General features: G+C 38.9%; 1 protein-coding gene across 3 annotated transcripts in view; it reads right to left on the bottom strand.

Moving 5' to 3' along the window:
- Positions 1 to 3,423: 3,423 nt before the first annotated feature.
- Positions 3,424 to 17,207, bottom strand: part of Ankrd28 (ankyrin repeat domain 28) — a 157,510-nt gene continuing 143,726 nt past the window's right edge. The window contains exons 22-28 of one of the 3 annotated variants that reach the window (XM_028787483.1): positions 16,923 to 17,010; positions 16,746 to 16,829; positions 15,998 to 16,143; positions 15,148 to 15,230; positions 14,533 to 14,615; positions 12,901 to 12,992; positions 3,424 to 7,003 (exon numbers count right to left, since the gene is read on the bottom strand). In XM_028787483.1, coding sequence (XP_028643316.1) covers positions 6,717 to 7,003; positions 12,901 to 12,992; positions 14,533 to 14,615; positions 15,148 to 15,230; positions 15,998 to 16,143; positions 16,746 to 16,829; positions 16,923 to 17,010 — 863 coding nt within the window. In that variant the 3' untranslated portion in view covers positions 3,424 to 6,716. Of the gene's footprint in view, positions 7,004 to 12,900; positions 12,993 to 14,532; positions 14,616 to 15,147; positions 15,231 to 15,997; positions 16,144 to 16,745; positions 16,830 to 16,921; positions 17,011 to 17,207 lie in introns of those variants that run through there. The other 2 variants (XM_028787482.1, XM_028787484.1) reach the window with 2 other exon arrangements.

Below are 17,207 nucleotides of genomic sequence, written 5' to 3'. Positions count from 1 at the left end.
CACACACACACACACACACACACACACACACACACACACACACACACACACAGTTGATGGATAGAAGGAACAACGTGCCAACCCCCACACTTTATTTTTTCTTCCATAGTTTATATATCTCATCAAAATCTTTTAAGCAGTATAAAATTACAATGCAATTACCTTTTAGTTTTCTTCTAGTGAATGACTATGAAAAAACAATATGTTCTCCAATATCTTTACAAGAAATAACATTATGTAGTAGTACAGGTAAAGAAAAATTATTCCCCAAAACCCATGGACATCCGTAACTAAGCAACTTACTATAGATAGACTAACAAAGTATAAGCAAGCAAAGTAGTTTTCCTCAGCCAGTTTCTCTTACTGGCAGGCAGCAATTTGCAGTTACAAAAAAAGAGACAATTATTTTATTATTCCTCTTTAAAAGTAATCTAAGAATCTTAAAAGAATCACAAATCTAAGCTTTTACATAAGTATCAGTCATATCTATCTTAAACCCTCAGAATGCAACTCTTATTAAATCATATCAGGAGGCCGAGGGCAAAAATGGGTATAAGAAATCAATTATCACCAGTCCAGCCTCAGTGAGAGTCATGTCAGCCAGCACTGCCCATTGTTCTTGTTCCCTGACTATAAAGGTCCTAGCTTAACTAATAAGAGTGTGTCTTTCTGAACTTCAGTCTGCTTTCTAAGATTTTTTTCGTAAGAGCTAGTAGTAAATACATCTCAACCTAGCCTCACTAACAGTTTTATTTTTCCAAATGTTTTCTAAGGGTGGTGGACATCTCTAAGTTCTTTCCTATGGTGGTGATTGAATCATAATCTGCTCCAGCAACAATGTCTGAAAGAGATCAAGCTTTAATATTGTGAGTACCAGAAGTACTGCCCAGTGAGGGACTGGAAGCCCCTTACTTAGCATTTTCATACAATCCTTAGATTAAGACAGATGTGAGGGCAGCAAGCAGAGCAGAACTCCATACAGCATGATGTCCTCAGGACACGTGGTCCTCGGGGCCATGGCACGTCAAGGCTCACCTATGTGGCTGTGGTAACCTGTGGGCTGTATTCCATGAGTTGTCTTTCATCCTGTATGGTCATTGGCATGGGTTGTGGGGGTGAGTGCTCCCACTTCTCAGAGGAGAGGGAGCTGCAATGCAGATGTAAAGTTAATAAATAAATTAATGGAAAAAACCTGAAACTTGTTTTTTAGTTTAAAATAGGAAGGAATATTTTAAGCTTAAATCACTACTCAAATTTTGTTTCAAAATCTAATTAGGATAGCAGACAGGCCCAGAATTAGAAACCCTCTGGGGAAGTAAAACCTTTTGCCTTGGTAAAAACAAAACTAATATAAAAATAGCAGACAGAAATATAGCCCATAATCTATAATTAATATGCTAAAAGGCATTTTTTCTTTAAACAATAAGCAACAAAAACCAACCAGCGTTCAGAATGCAAGTGAGGTAACCAGAATGAAACGACAATCCATAGCACGAGGCAGGGATGGGACTCAGTGGAGAGCTGCCATCAGACAGCACTGTACATCGTCATCTTGTCTGATTTAAAGGCAGCCACTATCCAAACCTTCTCACCTCCCTTTAGTCTAGTTCTGCTTTGGAGGGGCTGGGCACAGGGCTGCGAGGAGAGACTAGTTCTTTTGGGGCTGTGGTGGGCAGAGGTAAATTATTCCTCCTCACTTCCCCAAACCTCTCCAACCTCCAGATCCTACCCACATTAGATAGGAGTCAAGAATGGAACATGAAAGTGATACACACCTGTGCAGCACTCAGAAGGTGGAGGCAGGGGATTAGCATGTCTGATGTCCTGTCTCACAGGAAACAAACAAACAAACAGGAGGTGGGACACAGAACAAAAGAGGGTACAGAAATGAAATGAAGACTTCTAGGTGCAATCAACTGGCTAGCACACTATCTCAGGACTACATGAACTGTGGAAATGGCTTCCAAAACCACCCTCCCCTATCCTAGAGGCTGGGTTTACCATACCACTTGCTAAAAGCCCAATAGCACAGAGGACAAATAATGTTGGTGTGCTCAGAATTCCTTCCAGGCTTATACTTTCCATGTAACTTATTGTATTTCAACCCAGGCTCAAGATAAAACAGGTGAAGATCTGCTCCTAGGAGGTGGCAAAGCCCTGGGAAGGCCCAGCTTGAAACAGCCCCTCCAACAAGCCGGTGCCAGCCAACCTACAAAGGCATGACAGTTATTTTAAGCAAGTGAGATACAGGCTGCTTAAGATGGCAACAGTGACTGAGGTGAGCAGATGGCAGGCTCTCTGGCTTCACTCTGTCACAAGGGTGAGTGACAGCCTCTCCCCCTTACTTCTCTACACCCACAGCCTCGGCTCTGTTGCAAGCAGCAGGTGTCCAGTATCGGCTGTGACCACATTCCTGTTTATTCTAAAGATAGTGAGCTATGAGAGTAAAAACCAGAAAATCAGCAAACATGGTAGCATTCTGGGCGGAGGACTGCCTGCAGCTGAAGTCATGTTTTAAAAAATAAAGGCTGTGATCAAAAGTTATTTCATCATCTTCTACGTGCTAAATGCTATTAATAGTACCTACCTCAAAAGTTAGTCATGGGGATTAAGAGAGAACATATTTCAAGCATTTATGTCTTTACTTGGTACATGATCAACAGTGTACTAGCCTTTTCTGTTACTGTTACCTGCAGAGATGTTTCAAAGATTACTAAAACTCCTTTATCTGTTGCCCCAACCAGCTATTAATAATTATGTTTTTATGCCTGTTATAAGCTCCGTATAGCTTGTTACACTCTTGTTCCACACTCAGGAATGTTCCGTGTTGAAGGGCACCATGTCCCCATACTGCCCTCTTCCAGGCACTTCCAGACCACGAGTTCTGCTCCCAAACCTAGGACATCACTTAGCCCTTCTTCACCTCCTTTAGTCAGACTTGTTCCTCAATGTCCAGATTCTGTGCTGCCTCCTCCATGAAGCCCGCTGTCTTCTCTCAGATGTCCTGTTCCTGCTACCTCAGTCCTATTTTATCACTTTCTGCTTACAGCATCTCCTGATGAAACCATTAGCTGTTAAAGGACACCACCACTATTCTGCCCACTGATACCCAAGTACACAGCAGGCAGGGAACACATACTTGTTGAGTTGATACATTTGAAAGATTCATTTCGGTAAGTTCAAAAGTCTAAAATAACTTTACTAAGAAGCCACTGAGTTTTTAAGGACAGAAGTCAGAGCTGGGTATGGAGGCACATACCTGTAATCACAGTACCTGGACCTGGAAGAGCAACAATCGGGAATTCATCCTAGGCTGTATGAGAGTCACTAACAACCTGCAAAAACCTTGTCTGAAAACCTGCCGTAACTTAACACTTTTTAAAGGGAAAAGTTCTTTATATGTAAAAAAGAAAGACACTTGAGTTTTTGCATTAAAAATTTTTATTTCATTTAAAAGATCCAATATATGAAGCCAAATTAACCCCAAATTTACAGCTACATTTAGAGATCTCTGAACTAAATGGCACTGTTTGAGGTTACCTGTCATTGTTATCTCCCCCAAAGTTGTTTCTGAGCAGAAGCTGGTATTACTGTAATACATATCTCAGATGTCACCTTTCATGAAGAAGTTAAAGGCTGACAGGCTTTCCCCTTGTGGGCGAGGATAAAAACACAACAGAACCTGGTCCAATGCTTTGTGCACACTAGGTGTATGTAACTATAAAGTAACGTATGGTGCTGTGCTTTGCTCCTGGATTTACTCCAAATACCGGTGTTGGTCAACACTTTCTGGGATAGTACTTCAGAATTTCCTTCTTTTAGAGTACACCAAAGGAAGTGGGTTGGTCAAGCTAGAGACAAACTACCACAAAGCAAAGGAACAGCTTTTCTGGTTGGTAACAGTTGGCTGGTAACAGCATAAACCACCTCCCAAATGTTTTCCCTTTTGGCATCATTTACTTAGAGTGATGCAAGACCTTGATCTCTGCGTACATGTGAGGAAAATGAAAAGATGAGTTTGTTACTTTATAGCTACACCTTTGATTTCAAAAGATGTGGAGACAATGTGTCTAATGAGTCCATCTGGAAATCACTTCAGCAAGGGAGTCAACAGCCTGTGAAAGAGAAGACATGGCAGAGGGTGGAAGATTCATCCTTCCCACATTCTCTTGGAGGACAAAGCTGGGCCCAAGGACAGAAGTTACCGGGAGGGAGGCTTCAACTCCATTAAGGAGACCTTCCTAACAGAGCTGCTCAACAATGAATGGACTGCTCGTGAGGTAGAGTCACTGAAGTGTTCAAGGTGGAAAGACAACCTTGGAGAAGGGACTCCTGCATTTGTTAAGAGGTTAGACTGGATGAACCTCAGGTCTCTTTCAATTCTGAGATTCTAGAAAATTCCCTCAGGGAATTCAGAAGAGAATTCCTAAAAGGAAAGAGAAAGCACACATATGGTATACTTTTAGAATCCTCTTGAGTTTTCTTTTTTAAAAGGTACAATAGAAAATGTAGTCTACGGTCTTTTAAAATGCATATTTACCCTTCTCCCACTATTAATTAGGAAGGGTTCATTACAACTTCTTTATATTATAAAGAAAGGATGGAGATTATATTTATAATTTTGTAAATATTTTAGAAAAATGCTTAAAATCTAGTAATCAATGCCCTAGAAACTTTATAGATTTTTAAGTAATATGCACAGATACAAATACATTATTCATTAAATACAGCTCACGTCTGTGTTTTATTATACTCTAAAATATACAGGAATCTTGATGTACTGAAAGAGTGCAAGTAAATACAGTATTCAAGCAGTCACTATTTCTATGTACATGCTCATTAATTCTTCAAAAAACCCACAAAATTATCAAATAGATCAAAATACTGTTCTGTGTTTTCACACTTTATATTCAGAAAAACCAGCTGATAATTTACAATGCCATAAAGTTCCAGTTTCACAATACAAAAAGGAGAAGATGAAATTGGGCATCATTTTGTTGCAATGTATGGAACTTTACTCAGCTCTATTAAGACTCCTGCCCCCAATGTGAAATCATTGTTATTGGGAAAGTGACAGTTACAGTAAAAGAACCACAGAAAAGTGTCATTCAAAATTAGCCTAATGTCAGCCTCTTCTGTTATTACCTGAAAGGCAGTCTTCAATTTGGCAGGCAATCTCTGACAGTAAGAAGCTGCAAACCTGCTACTCTAGATCTCAGTAGGACCTAAAGCTTGTAGTATTTTAAATCTTGCCCAATATAGAATGCCTTCCAAATGACCTGATTCTGTTTATGAATCACCATCTAAAAGCAAACTGCAGTGCTTCTGAAAATGAAGCCAAATAGTTTGCTGTTGATTTTTATAAAGAAAACATCTGAAGGCAGGCAGTGGTGGTGCACACCTTTAATCCCAGCTCTTGGGAAGCAGAGGCAGGTCGATTTCTGTGAGATCGAGGTCAGCCTGGTCTACAAAGCAAGTTCTAGGACAGCCAGGACTACATAGAGAGAACCCTGTCTTAAAACAATAAACAACAACAACAAAAGAAAGGATGTATTCAAGAACCTTCCAGTACTGTTTTAAAGCATGAGAGGCAGACATAGTTTTACAATATTTTCTTTTACATAAAACATTTAAAATCCCATTTTGTATAGAATTCAAAATCAGCTTTCAACAATGTTTCATAACAAAAGTCTTTAAAATTTTTTTAAATTTTGATTCTTGTTTTGCAAAGTTCAAAGATTAAAATAAATGACAACAGAATTCCTTCAACCAAAAGGTGGAGGTCCCAAAGTACTGACGTAATGCAGGTGTGCCATGCACGGAGAGGCCCAGACAGTTCTCTCCCCAGGACAACTGGGTTACAAGAGGTGAAATAGTCTGTTTTTTAATTTCATTAAAAAATTTCCTCCATGGAATTCCTCAAACAAAAATAGTTCAATTTAAAACCAAACCACTCAAATGTGGGCAATAGCCCTGACCTCATCTGCGTCTGTCTCTAGTACTTTCAACCACACTGCACCCAGTCAGCTGGTTTTGAAGTCTATAAAAACTGGAATTAAAAACTTTTATATAAAAAAATTTAAAAATACATCTGCTTCCTCTCATGGTTCCATACAGTACCGGGAGACTCTGAGATGTTTTCTTTATAAAAATCAACATCAACCCAAATCTGGCTTTACTTTCAGAAGCACTGAAGTTTGCTTTAGATGATCTCTCATTTCATCTATTTCCGTTTCCACAAAATGGAGTTCAAATTAAAAAAATCTGTATGTTATTTGGTCCTTGGCAATTTGGTGTGTACATAATGCCTATTATACCAAACTTTTATTGCATTTAAATTTAGCTGTAATTTTATGGGTAAAATTTAGTCTAGTGTTTTATCTCTTTCTTTACAGCAGTGTTGCTCATGTAAGCAGGTCAGGGAGCAGTGTCCCAATTTCTGGCACTGCAAAGCCAATTAAACGATCCCACAAAGCAATCGACATCACTGTGTTTTCCACTGGTCAAGTCATTATTAAGATTCTAGAAGTTCCTTTTGCAAAACTTGCCTTTAAGACTCCTCTTCCTAATGTCATCGCATTTCTTCTATTTGTTCACTGTGTGATCTTTCTTCAGGTTGAATCTGTGTATGATAAGAAAAGTGCTTTTTTCCTGAAAAAGCCCGGTTTGAAGTTTCAGTGTCAGAACTCCCTTGGAGCGGCAGCTCGCTCAGCCTTTCAGTAGGTCTCAGAGTCAGAGTCGTTGAGCTCGTCCACCTCAGTGTACAAGTACTCCTGTTCCCCACCAATGTTGTTGAAACTGCAGTAGGAGCTGGGTTCATTCCTCATGATAGGCAAGGCTTCAAAGCTAACTGTTTTTGAGGTGTTGGTATAACGGTTAATGGCATTGAATGTCAGGGATGTCAATGGGCTACTCGATGAGACAGGCATCATGGTGGCCAAAATGAGAGCCAGGCAGTCAGCCACATCCTTATTGGGAGCACAGGCCAAAGCTGGGGTGTAGCCTAGAATTGAATTTAAAATTTAAAAGTTACCATCCTAAGCTCTGCAATCTTCACACACAGATTTTTGTGATTCTTTGAGTAGGTAAATTCACAACTGTCTAGTAAGCAGAAAGAGATACAATGCTAAGAATGTGGGGTAGAAGGAGAGCTTTCACACTAAATAACAGAAGAGGGAACTAAAGCCTCACAATGGATACTTCTCCTAACATCTCACGACTTACCAATCTCCAACCCAACTCAGGAAAGACAGAGTACTCTTAGAATAAAGAGAAGAGAACCTTGACCTCATGAAGGCTGGACGCCCCAGGGGGTGGGAATTCTGAGGGTGGGGAGGTGGGAGTGGGGGGGTAGATAGAGGTTACATCCACAGAGAAGGAGGAGGAGGGGTGAGGGGATACGGGGTTCCTGGGTGGGTGGGGGATGGGGTAAGGGAACAACATATGAAATGTAAATAAAACATCCAATAAAAAAAAAAAATAATAAAGAGAAGAAAAACACCAATAAACCCAAATCAGCCGATTTCCCTTTAGAACAGCGAGTTGAGGATTACTGTAATTCTTACCTGTATAAGTTAACTTTTATATGGTGAACATCTAAACATGGAAGTATATGAATTAAGCATTAAAGAGATGATCACTAACTATTTACCAACTGAATTACAGAAGTCAAAATTTTAGTATGTTTGTCAGTCAGCCTCAGATGAAGACAATGGCTTTGGGGGTGGGGGGAGATGGCTCAGTGGGTTAAGTACCTTGTAAGCATGAAGACCTAAGTTCAATCCTGGATTCATGTAAAATAAGTCAGGCATGGTGGAATGCACTTAAAATTCCACTGCTGAAAACATGAGTTCCTAGGACCCACTGGGCAGATACATCCATGTAAGGAAATGATAAACTAAACGAAACAGTAAAAGCCCAGAATCTCAGACAAGCATTTCCTTTTGTCCTAGCAGAAAAATTTCCGCAAACATAAAGAGCCGCAACACCAAGCATCAACAGGAAAGCCATGGAGAAAGCATATGGTACCTTGGTTGGCAAAGAGCTAAGCTTGTGACTGAGATGGGAGACGACGGTAAACATACCACTGTGACGGCAAGTTTCAACTCTGCCACATCAAGTTTTAGGTTCTCTTGTTTTAAGTCATGTGGAGCTAAAAGGTGCTAATGTCATAGACATCTTAAATCTGGACTAGCTTTGCTTATTGTTGCACTGTTTCTCATATTACTGTGCTCTTGTGTTAGCAGCCACACACATATGTACTTTAAAAGATGTAGTTTGTTTTTAAAATAGGATGATTTATCACAAACCAGATAATGATATAGCCACCAGTCAGAATGAGAACACAGAAAGAGAACATTACCAGTATACTACAAATATTACATGTCTTTTCCTCTTCCATAGTAGTAACCACTATCCTGACCTTTTCTTTCTGTGGTAACAATTTCCTTGTTGCCCAGTTTTTTGAACCAATACATGGAAGCATATAGTATACATATTTTAAAATTTGATTTCTTTTGTCTAATGATGTGAGACCTAATATTGTCACAGGTAACTACAGTCAGATAGCTCACTGCTGTATAGTACTCCAATATATGAGCATACCACAGTGTATATATATTTAATTACTGGGCATTTGGTTTTTCTACCTCTTCCTATTTTCATTATTATGATGAAGGTAAAGGAACAACTAGCTAATTACCTGAAAGGATGGGCAACAGTGGATAAAGGACAAGCATGACTCAATTAAATCACCTCCTCAAAATGCCTGATCGAGGGCTTTATTCTCATGTCTTCCCAAGGTTCTGCTGAAACTATGAAGGTAGCAGCTATTGTTTCTCTGATACTAGCAAGCAGAAGCCAAGTCATCGGACAGGACAGAGTGCCTTCATACATGGGAATGCACCTCCTAGCAGTATTTGTAGAAAGAACGTAACTGTAAACAGACGCCTCTCTTCTACCTGAGTTGGTGTGGTTATAGAATAAGAAACTCCTTAAGGACATTCCATGAATATGTAACATTTCTTTCTTCTTTAGAAAACACATTTCAATACCACTAACTCCATTCTTGGGAGTGAACAAAGGCACAGAATGTACTGGTTCCTTCATCTTGTCCTTTTTGTTTTTCAAGACAGTATTTCTCTGTGTATCCCTGGATGCCCTGGAACTAGCTGTGTAGACCAGGCTAGCTTCAAACTTGAGAGCTGCCTGCCTCTGTCAAGTGCTGGGATTAAAGGAGTAAGTCACCAGCATGTGGCTTATGTTGTCATTATTTAGTCTTTAGAAGATAATTAATCATCAAACTGTTACTACTGGCTAACTTACAAATAACTCTACACAATCATAAAATGAGATTGATATTCATTTAACTTGTGAAAAAAGCCACATTACTATGAAATACTTTAAAGGGTATTAAGAGGATACGTAGGTCACCACTAGAGACCTTTAGTAACAGGTTTATTATCCTTTCCATTTCGTGTGTGTGTGTGTGTGTTTAAGACAGAGTGTCTCTGTGTAGTCTTGGCTGTCCTGGAACTTGCTATGTAGACCAGACCATCCTTGAACTCAGAGATTGTTCTGCCTCTGCCTTGTGAGTTCTGAGATGAAAGGTATGTGCCATCACACCTGTCCTCTTTTTAACTTCTTAAAAAAGATAAAAACTCTTAGAAATAGTCAAGAAAGATCTACATATCTACATAGCTATCATAATGTGCAAGATGTGATCAAATATTAATGTTTTTATTTCTGCATTTAAATCTATGCAAGCAGTTTCATTTCTAGAAATATCTAGATTTTGCTTTCGGGCTTCAGATTCTTACATTTAATTGCTTAGTTTCATTCAGTTTGCATATGTCCCCAAATGAACTTCAGACTCTGCTCCTGTATTTTTGGCTCAAGTGCCATCCACACAAGGTTCCCAAGCTTCAATGGATATGACTTCCTCTTCAAATACTACTTATCTCTCCTTCATCAAATCCCAAAGAACCCGTGATCATACCCACATTTTTCATTCCAAGTTCCTCTACTTGGAAAATAAGAGTGTGTCTTTCTGAACTTCAGTCTGCTTTCTAAGATTTTTTTCATAAGAGCCTGTAGTAAAAACATCTTAACCTAGCTTCACTAACAATTTTATTTTTACAAATGTTTTCTGGTGGTCATAGCTGACAATCTACATCTCTAAGTTCTTTCCTAGGGTGGTGATTGAATCATAAATCTGTTCCAGCAGCATTGCTGCTGTAAAATGCCAGAAATACTGCCCAGCGAGGGACTGGAAGCCCCCTTACGTTTTCATATAATTCTTATATTAAGAGGGATGTGAGGGCAGCAGAGCAGAACTCAGTCTCCTCAGGTTTGAGGCCATCTACCTCTCCAAGAGTCATTACACCTTCTGGTCTTGTTGCTCCGTTCTGAGGAAATTTCCTAATTCAAGACAAACTTGTTCTACCATCTGCACTCATCTCAAGTTCTACCTCTCAATAGGAAAAAGAGAGCAGGGTTCTCTCCAAACTAACACAGAAACCTGCAACTGGACCATGTGCACACTCAGAGGCTTTGGAACATTTAATACTAAGTAGAATGTCTTCATCAAACCTCTCCCTTCAAGGCTCTCTGTGGAAGAGGAGGAAGAAAGTTTTTAAGAGCCAGAATAAATGGATGACTCCAAGGCTCTCCATCTCTAGTGAAGAAGCTATCTGTAATTCACAACCACTGGCAAAGGAAAAAAATCAGTTTCTCTACTAGAGTTTCACTGAGTATATATTAATCACACATCAGGGCAGGCCCCACGTCCATGAGTAGTTGGTCAATGACTATTATTTTTGTATTTTTAAATATCTTTTAATATTTTGTAGGACTTTATGTCCCATTTTGCTTTAGATATTTTTTTATCTTATTGGTTATTTTGTGTGTCTGTGTCTCCTGTTTATTATTGAGGGAGGGGGGAAGAGAGAGGGAAACATAAAATTGGGTAGGTAGGGAGAGACGGATCTGGGAAGAACTGGGAGAGGAATGGTCAAAATACATCATATGAAAAAATTATTAATTAAAAAAAAGGTTCCCTCTCCATGTGCTGTCTTGGAATGTCTCATCTGATCGGTAAAGATGGGTCAAGCCTCTTTAATGTGCCTGTATAGGAAGGAGACTGTGTCATACTGATGCCACACAGACACCTCTCAACTTGACAGCTTTGGTATAATTATACATGTAACTGGATCCTGAGCCCTTCTAACACTCAGAAACTATCAGTGAACACAGACAACAAAGATGATCCTCTGGTCATATGGAGTGCATACACATTCTTATGGAGGAGACACACTTCAACATGAAACAAAGCACATTATATCCAGTAAGTTACACAGACAGTTCGATCAGGTTGACTGGGACTAAGGTGCTGTAACACAGATAGGTTAGTGGAATTAAGCTTTCATGGAAAGGATGAAATTTGAGCTATGATTTGAAATAGGTAAAGGATTTAATCAAAGAACACCTGCAGATCAGAGTGTTCCGGGCAGAAGACAGAGCTAAAACAAAGATTATAATGTGTGCACTGCTTCCACGGTAGAGAAGCTGGAAGGGAAGAGCGAAGCAGAAAGGACAGGGATAGGAAACAAGCTTGGAAAGGAGTGGAGTACTTCGGAGTTCACTGTGAACTATAAATAAACTAATGGGACAAACATTTCTTATGTGTTTTAAGAATTACCTGTGAGGGTAGTAAGCAGAGAAAAAGAAGGACAGATACTGCACTTACTTTAAAGGAAGAATCAGTAGCAAAGCTGATGCACTGTACAGTGGGTATGAGAGAGGAACCAAGGACAATTCTTCAAGCTATGAAGAAGGGAACTGTCATCAACTGAAACCAGGATGGCTGTTGGAAGGGTAAGTCTGCAGTGGGTAAGGAAAAAGGGCTGACAGTTCTATTAGACATCTATATGATATTATTAATTAAGCAGCTAGACAGACATATGAATGCAGACACTGGGAAAGTCATTCCTAAATAAAAAGTTACCAAGTCTCAGCAAGGAAGTTTTAGAATCAAGGGTTGGAGAGGATCATCTAGAGGGCAAACATAGACAGACAAGGAAAGCAGCAAAAACTAGACTTCAGAACTCTCCAGCATTGGTGCGGAGTCCCTAAAAGCCAAGTAAAGAAAGTTTACCAAGGAGAAAGGAGTACTCACAGACCCAAACTGGCCTGCCAAGTGAAACAAGATCTGACTGAACACTGAGGAGAACCATCAGGAACCCTGATGGGAAAGAGTTGTACAGTGTGGTGGGGACTGAGGCCTGCCTATAGAAAGCCAGTTCTTGAGTAGTTCTGCTGCAATGGCAGACAGAGCAGCAGCTGGCAGAGGGTGTGAGATTAGTGATTTTTCAGACAGCAGAACTAATATTTTTCTACTGAGGGGTGAGAGGCTTGGGGTGGGGGTGCAGTTCAGTGGCAGAGTACTCACTCACAGTACTTGATTCCAACACCAAACACACAAAGTGACATTAACAGGGAGTGATTGCTAAAGTGATCATCTCTAACAGGAAAAAGGGGACAGCATCCAACTTAAGAGTAGAAGGACTGGCTTTGTCTATGAATAAGACACATTAGTAGGGCTTTGGTAAATATTTGTTAAAAGAACAAAACCCTGGATTCCAAAATGAATAACAGTGGCGAGCAAATAGGAAATATCAAGCTTGATCTAACAGAAGATATGTGAATTCAGAAGCTCACCTATCAGACATACTTTGCTTGTTTCTCTTGCTCTTAGTTTTCTACTACATAGAACTCAGTATTAATTCCAACACTCTTCTTTGCCCAATTAAGAAACCCACTAAGCTTCACTGTACTTCAAAGATGCACCATCAAAAAACTCCAACCAAGCTCGCCCATGGAAAGCCCATGGAGCCTACTTACCATTCTCATCCACAGCAAGCACACTTGCTCCTTTCCCCAGGAGCTCTTGAACAACCATTGTGAGCCCATTTCGGGCAGCAACATGCAGAGGTCTGTAGGGAAAAATTGTACATATATGTGCAGTGAACGCACAGATACATACCTGGCTGCCAACGAACACTTGGCCAAGTTTTGAAGACCTTGAGATACAAAGCTGAGCTCCCTAGCTCTCAATCAGTGAAGGCAGGAGGGAGAGCAGCACCTCCACAGAAAGCTCAGTCTTGCTCACCAGTAGTAGTTTCCTGACATCATTAAATCTACTGTACCTTCTAAGTCTCCATATTCAAAGGGTTAGCCAAGAACTACATTCTTTTTTAAAATTATATATATAAATTTCTTGTATTTTTGAGTTATAATTACATCATTTCCCCTTCCCTTTCCTTCCTCTAGACCCCTCCCATATACTCCTCGTTGCTTTCTTCCAAATTCATGCTCTTTTTTCATTTATTGCTATTCCATATATATGTGTATATACAAATATATTCATATGTATGACCTGCTGGGTCGGTATAATGCTACTTGTATATATTACATAGATTCTTCAGGGATGACCATTGGTATTGATGTACTTGTCCATAGAGAAGATCATTTCATACTCTCTGTATTCCTTAGGTACCAGTGGTAGTTCTTTGTAAGGGGCTGAGGCTTCCTGGCTTACCATGGTCCACTTTGCATGGCTATTGTTGTCCTTGTTGAGGTCATGTTGAGGCAGTCATTTTGGCAAGACTTTCTAGGTGTAGCTTATGATCTTATTACATGGCACACTCTCACAAAAAATTCCCCTACTCTCTGGCTCTTACCATCTTTCGGGCCCCAGTTTCACAATGATCCTGGAATCTTAGGTGCAGGATTATTTTATAGATGTGTCCACTGGGACTAGATGAGCTACATACTGCCAGTATCACAAATTCAAATAGTCTTTAAAAGATGTTTATTGGCCCAGTGACTAACTTTTGGACCTTTGAGGGATTTGACTGAACCCAGAATGTAAACTATTCCAATCTTTTTCTTTTTCTTTTTTAAAACCAATGGAAATTCAAAGAGAATGATGGGTGTCATGGGTTTAAGATCTCAGTCAAACTCAAGTCTTACTGCTTATGCTCAGAGGCTGATTCTTTCTGAAACTTCTTTAAGTTCACAAACACACACACACACACACACACACACAGAGAGAGACACACACACACACACACACACAGAGAGAGAGAGAGAGAGAGAGAGAGAGAGAGAGAGAGAGAGAGAGAGAGAAAGCTTCTTATCTTCATACAGCTAGAATGAATAGCACTTTTCAGCTGATTTTGATAATATACAGAATAGCACTACCTTCCTTTAGAAAATTACATGAATAAACAGACTGAGAAAAAAACTCATTATCAATGTTGTAATTTCAAATCGCAACAATGTTGCAATGTTAAAAAATATTTAAGTATTAGAACTTTTAGTTATATGATTTCAGAAATGAGTTCTGACAATTGTAAAAACTATTCTTTAAATGGTTTGTACTAATCTATTTGTCACAGTTTTAAAAGTGCATTTACCTTTTTTTAAAATTGTAGAGATCACTAAATTTAGTTAGACACTAAAAGTACTCACGTTTGCAAGGCTGCGTTGGTTGCATTGATGAGGTTTCTATCTGTTATCTTTTCCAGAATTAACAAGGCACTAGTTTCATGACCCTAAAATTGTGAAAAATAGCTCTTGAAAAAAAAAATCACACTATTAAGAATAAACATATGAATCCAACCATCTCTAATATATGTACAATATTACACATATATACAATTTTTCTAAGCTAATGTCTTAAGTATCTACTCACAAGTATCAGAAATGGGAATAAGAAGACAGGTGAATACCAAGTGTTAAGCTTGTATTTCAAACGGCTGGGCGGTGGTGGTGCACGCCTTTAATCCCAGCACTTGGGAGGCAGAGGCAGGTGGATTTCTGAGTTCGAGGCCAGCCTGGTCTACAGAGTGAGTTCCAGGATAGCCAGGGCTACACAGAAAAACACTATCTCGGAAAAAAAAAAAAAAAAAAAAAGCAAAAGCAGGTTTGTATTTCAAAACCTAGTAAGCCAACACTCCCCTGTAACCCCCCAGCCCTACCTAAGTAATCATTAGGTTTGCTTCCTACTTCTGTTCATTTTAGTGAACTGAAAAAAAGGCCAATCAACAGTAACTAGGAGAACCCATCCTTAAACTATATACATACCTTGCCACAAGCCAAATGAAGGGCGGTGTTTTTACTCTTATCTTGTAATGTCAGATCTGCACTAGCACTGCTGACCAGCATCTCTGGGAGGAAAAAGTGCATCAATTCTTATGCCTATGAACATGTTTCTTAAATTACCAGTAACTCACTGTAGAGAAATGAAGACACAGAGCAAAAAATATCCCTCTTGCAAATACTTAATTGCAAGATAAACATTATAATGCATATTACCATATAATTATAGGGAACTTTTATATTCTTATGCAAATCAGATAGTAGCAACAATTAATATTTTGGATGTTAATAAATTTCAAACACTGTTTAAAGTACTCTAGATTTATAGGAACTTATTTAACCCTCACATGATCTTTTAAAGCAGATGGTGTCATTTTTCTCATTTTGTAAGTGAAAAACTGAGGCAGGAGGTCACTTAATTAGATCTAGGATTCACACTCATGCGTTGATTCCACAGCCAATGTTATTAAATCATGAGGTTTAACTACCTTGGTAAAGAAAGCTTTTCAGCTAGTAAGGGCAATGCTCCAAAATGAAAATGTGGAATGGTGAGCACTGGGAATCTAGTTACACACAGGGAACAGAATTCAAGGAATTCTTACGCAGCTTCCCTCTTCCCTCATTTTTTAATTCGTGGGTTGCTTTACTACCTAGCCCAGAGTGGCCTTCTATTTCTAATCTTCTGAGAGGCTCTTGGGCAGCTGAGTTTACAGGAGCAAACCAAGCTTGGTTCTAAACAGTGTTTCCTTTCTTATGGAGATACAATGTAACCAAGGCTGGCCCTTAAACTAGAGGCAATTTTACTGCCTCAGCCATCTCTAAACAGTTTCTTTACCAACTGTATTGGTTTGTCCGTTTTCTGCAGCCATCATAAGAGGTGTTTTTCCGGTAGAGTCTGCAGAATTGACCTGAGCATTCTGGCTGAGCAGCAGCTGTAAACACTCCACATGGTCTGTGAAGGCAGCGGCATGGAGAGGAGTTCTGAGACACAGTAAAATACAGGACACAAGCTAAATGGCACATACACTAGAAACAATTATTCCTTAATTTAGAACAAACATTTTTTCAAGGCTTTACCTATTACATTACAAAAGCATTGCTAAGAAACAAATAAGTCAATGGAACTAATTTCTATTTTAGATATGTATACTTTAAATAATCTAAAAGTTTTAAACTACAACTTGCCTAAAATAAGGATGAGCTACATAAGACTGTTAACACTATATCATTAAATAAAACTTATAAGAAATAAATGTTTACTCCCCAACTATTACCTATTACAACTGTTATATTGTTTTTTTTCAATCTGTAATCCAATTTAGAAAACTGTTAACTTTTTAAGCAATTTTCTCTGGGTTTAAAATCATTATTTCTTCAAACAGGAGAGTAACCTTTATATTTTAAAATAGTGACAAAAAATAGAATTTCCTAATGTGAAAAATTTAAGACTTTATAATTTACATTTGCAAAATCCTGTTCTCAATTAATTGTGAATTCTCTATAAGCTTTCAAACAGAAGGTCAATAGTTACTGTATTTTCTCTTATTGAAAGTAATATTGGATGATACTAATTGGAATCCTACCTTCCCTTTGAATCTGTGGCATTTACAATGCTGGCTCCTAAGGTATCAATAAGCATCTCAGCAGCACCTTCATTGTCATTGATCCTGGACAAAATAAATAACAAGGAGATCAGTCTCACAGTTAACAGTGTTTCTTAAAACACCCCAATAAATTCGATTCACTATGTTTTTACTTACACAGCACAATGCAGTGGACTGAAAGCATTTCCATCTATTTTCTGGAAAACATCCTGTTCTAAAAGTAGTTCCACACATGTCTCATGACCTAATAGGTGCATAAAAACTAGATATTAAAATACAAGACATACTTGCAACAATCTCAAATACCTAGAAGTATCTAGAAGGAAAAAGTTTAAATTCCTGGTTGAACGTAGCTCCACTCCTTAGACAATAACTAACGTAACTAATGATCTCAAAAGCTCTAGAAAATTTCTAGGCATATACACCTGCCTGCACACTTTT

The sequence above is a fragment of the Grammomys surdaster genome, unplaced genomic scaffold (genome assembly GCF_004785775.1).
Source record: "Grammomys surdaster isolate TR1022 unplaced genomic scaffold, NIH_TR_1.0 125669, whole genome shotgun sequence".
Classification (NCBI taxonomy): Eukaryota; Metazoa; Chordata; class Mammalia; order Rodentia; family Muridae; genus Grammomys; species Grammomys surdaster.
Note: the sequence above shows the minus strand (reverse complement) of the source record. Positions and strands in the feature narration are given on the sequence as shown.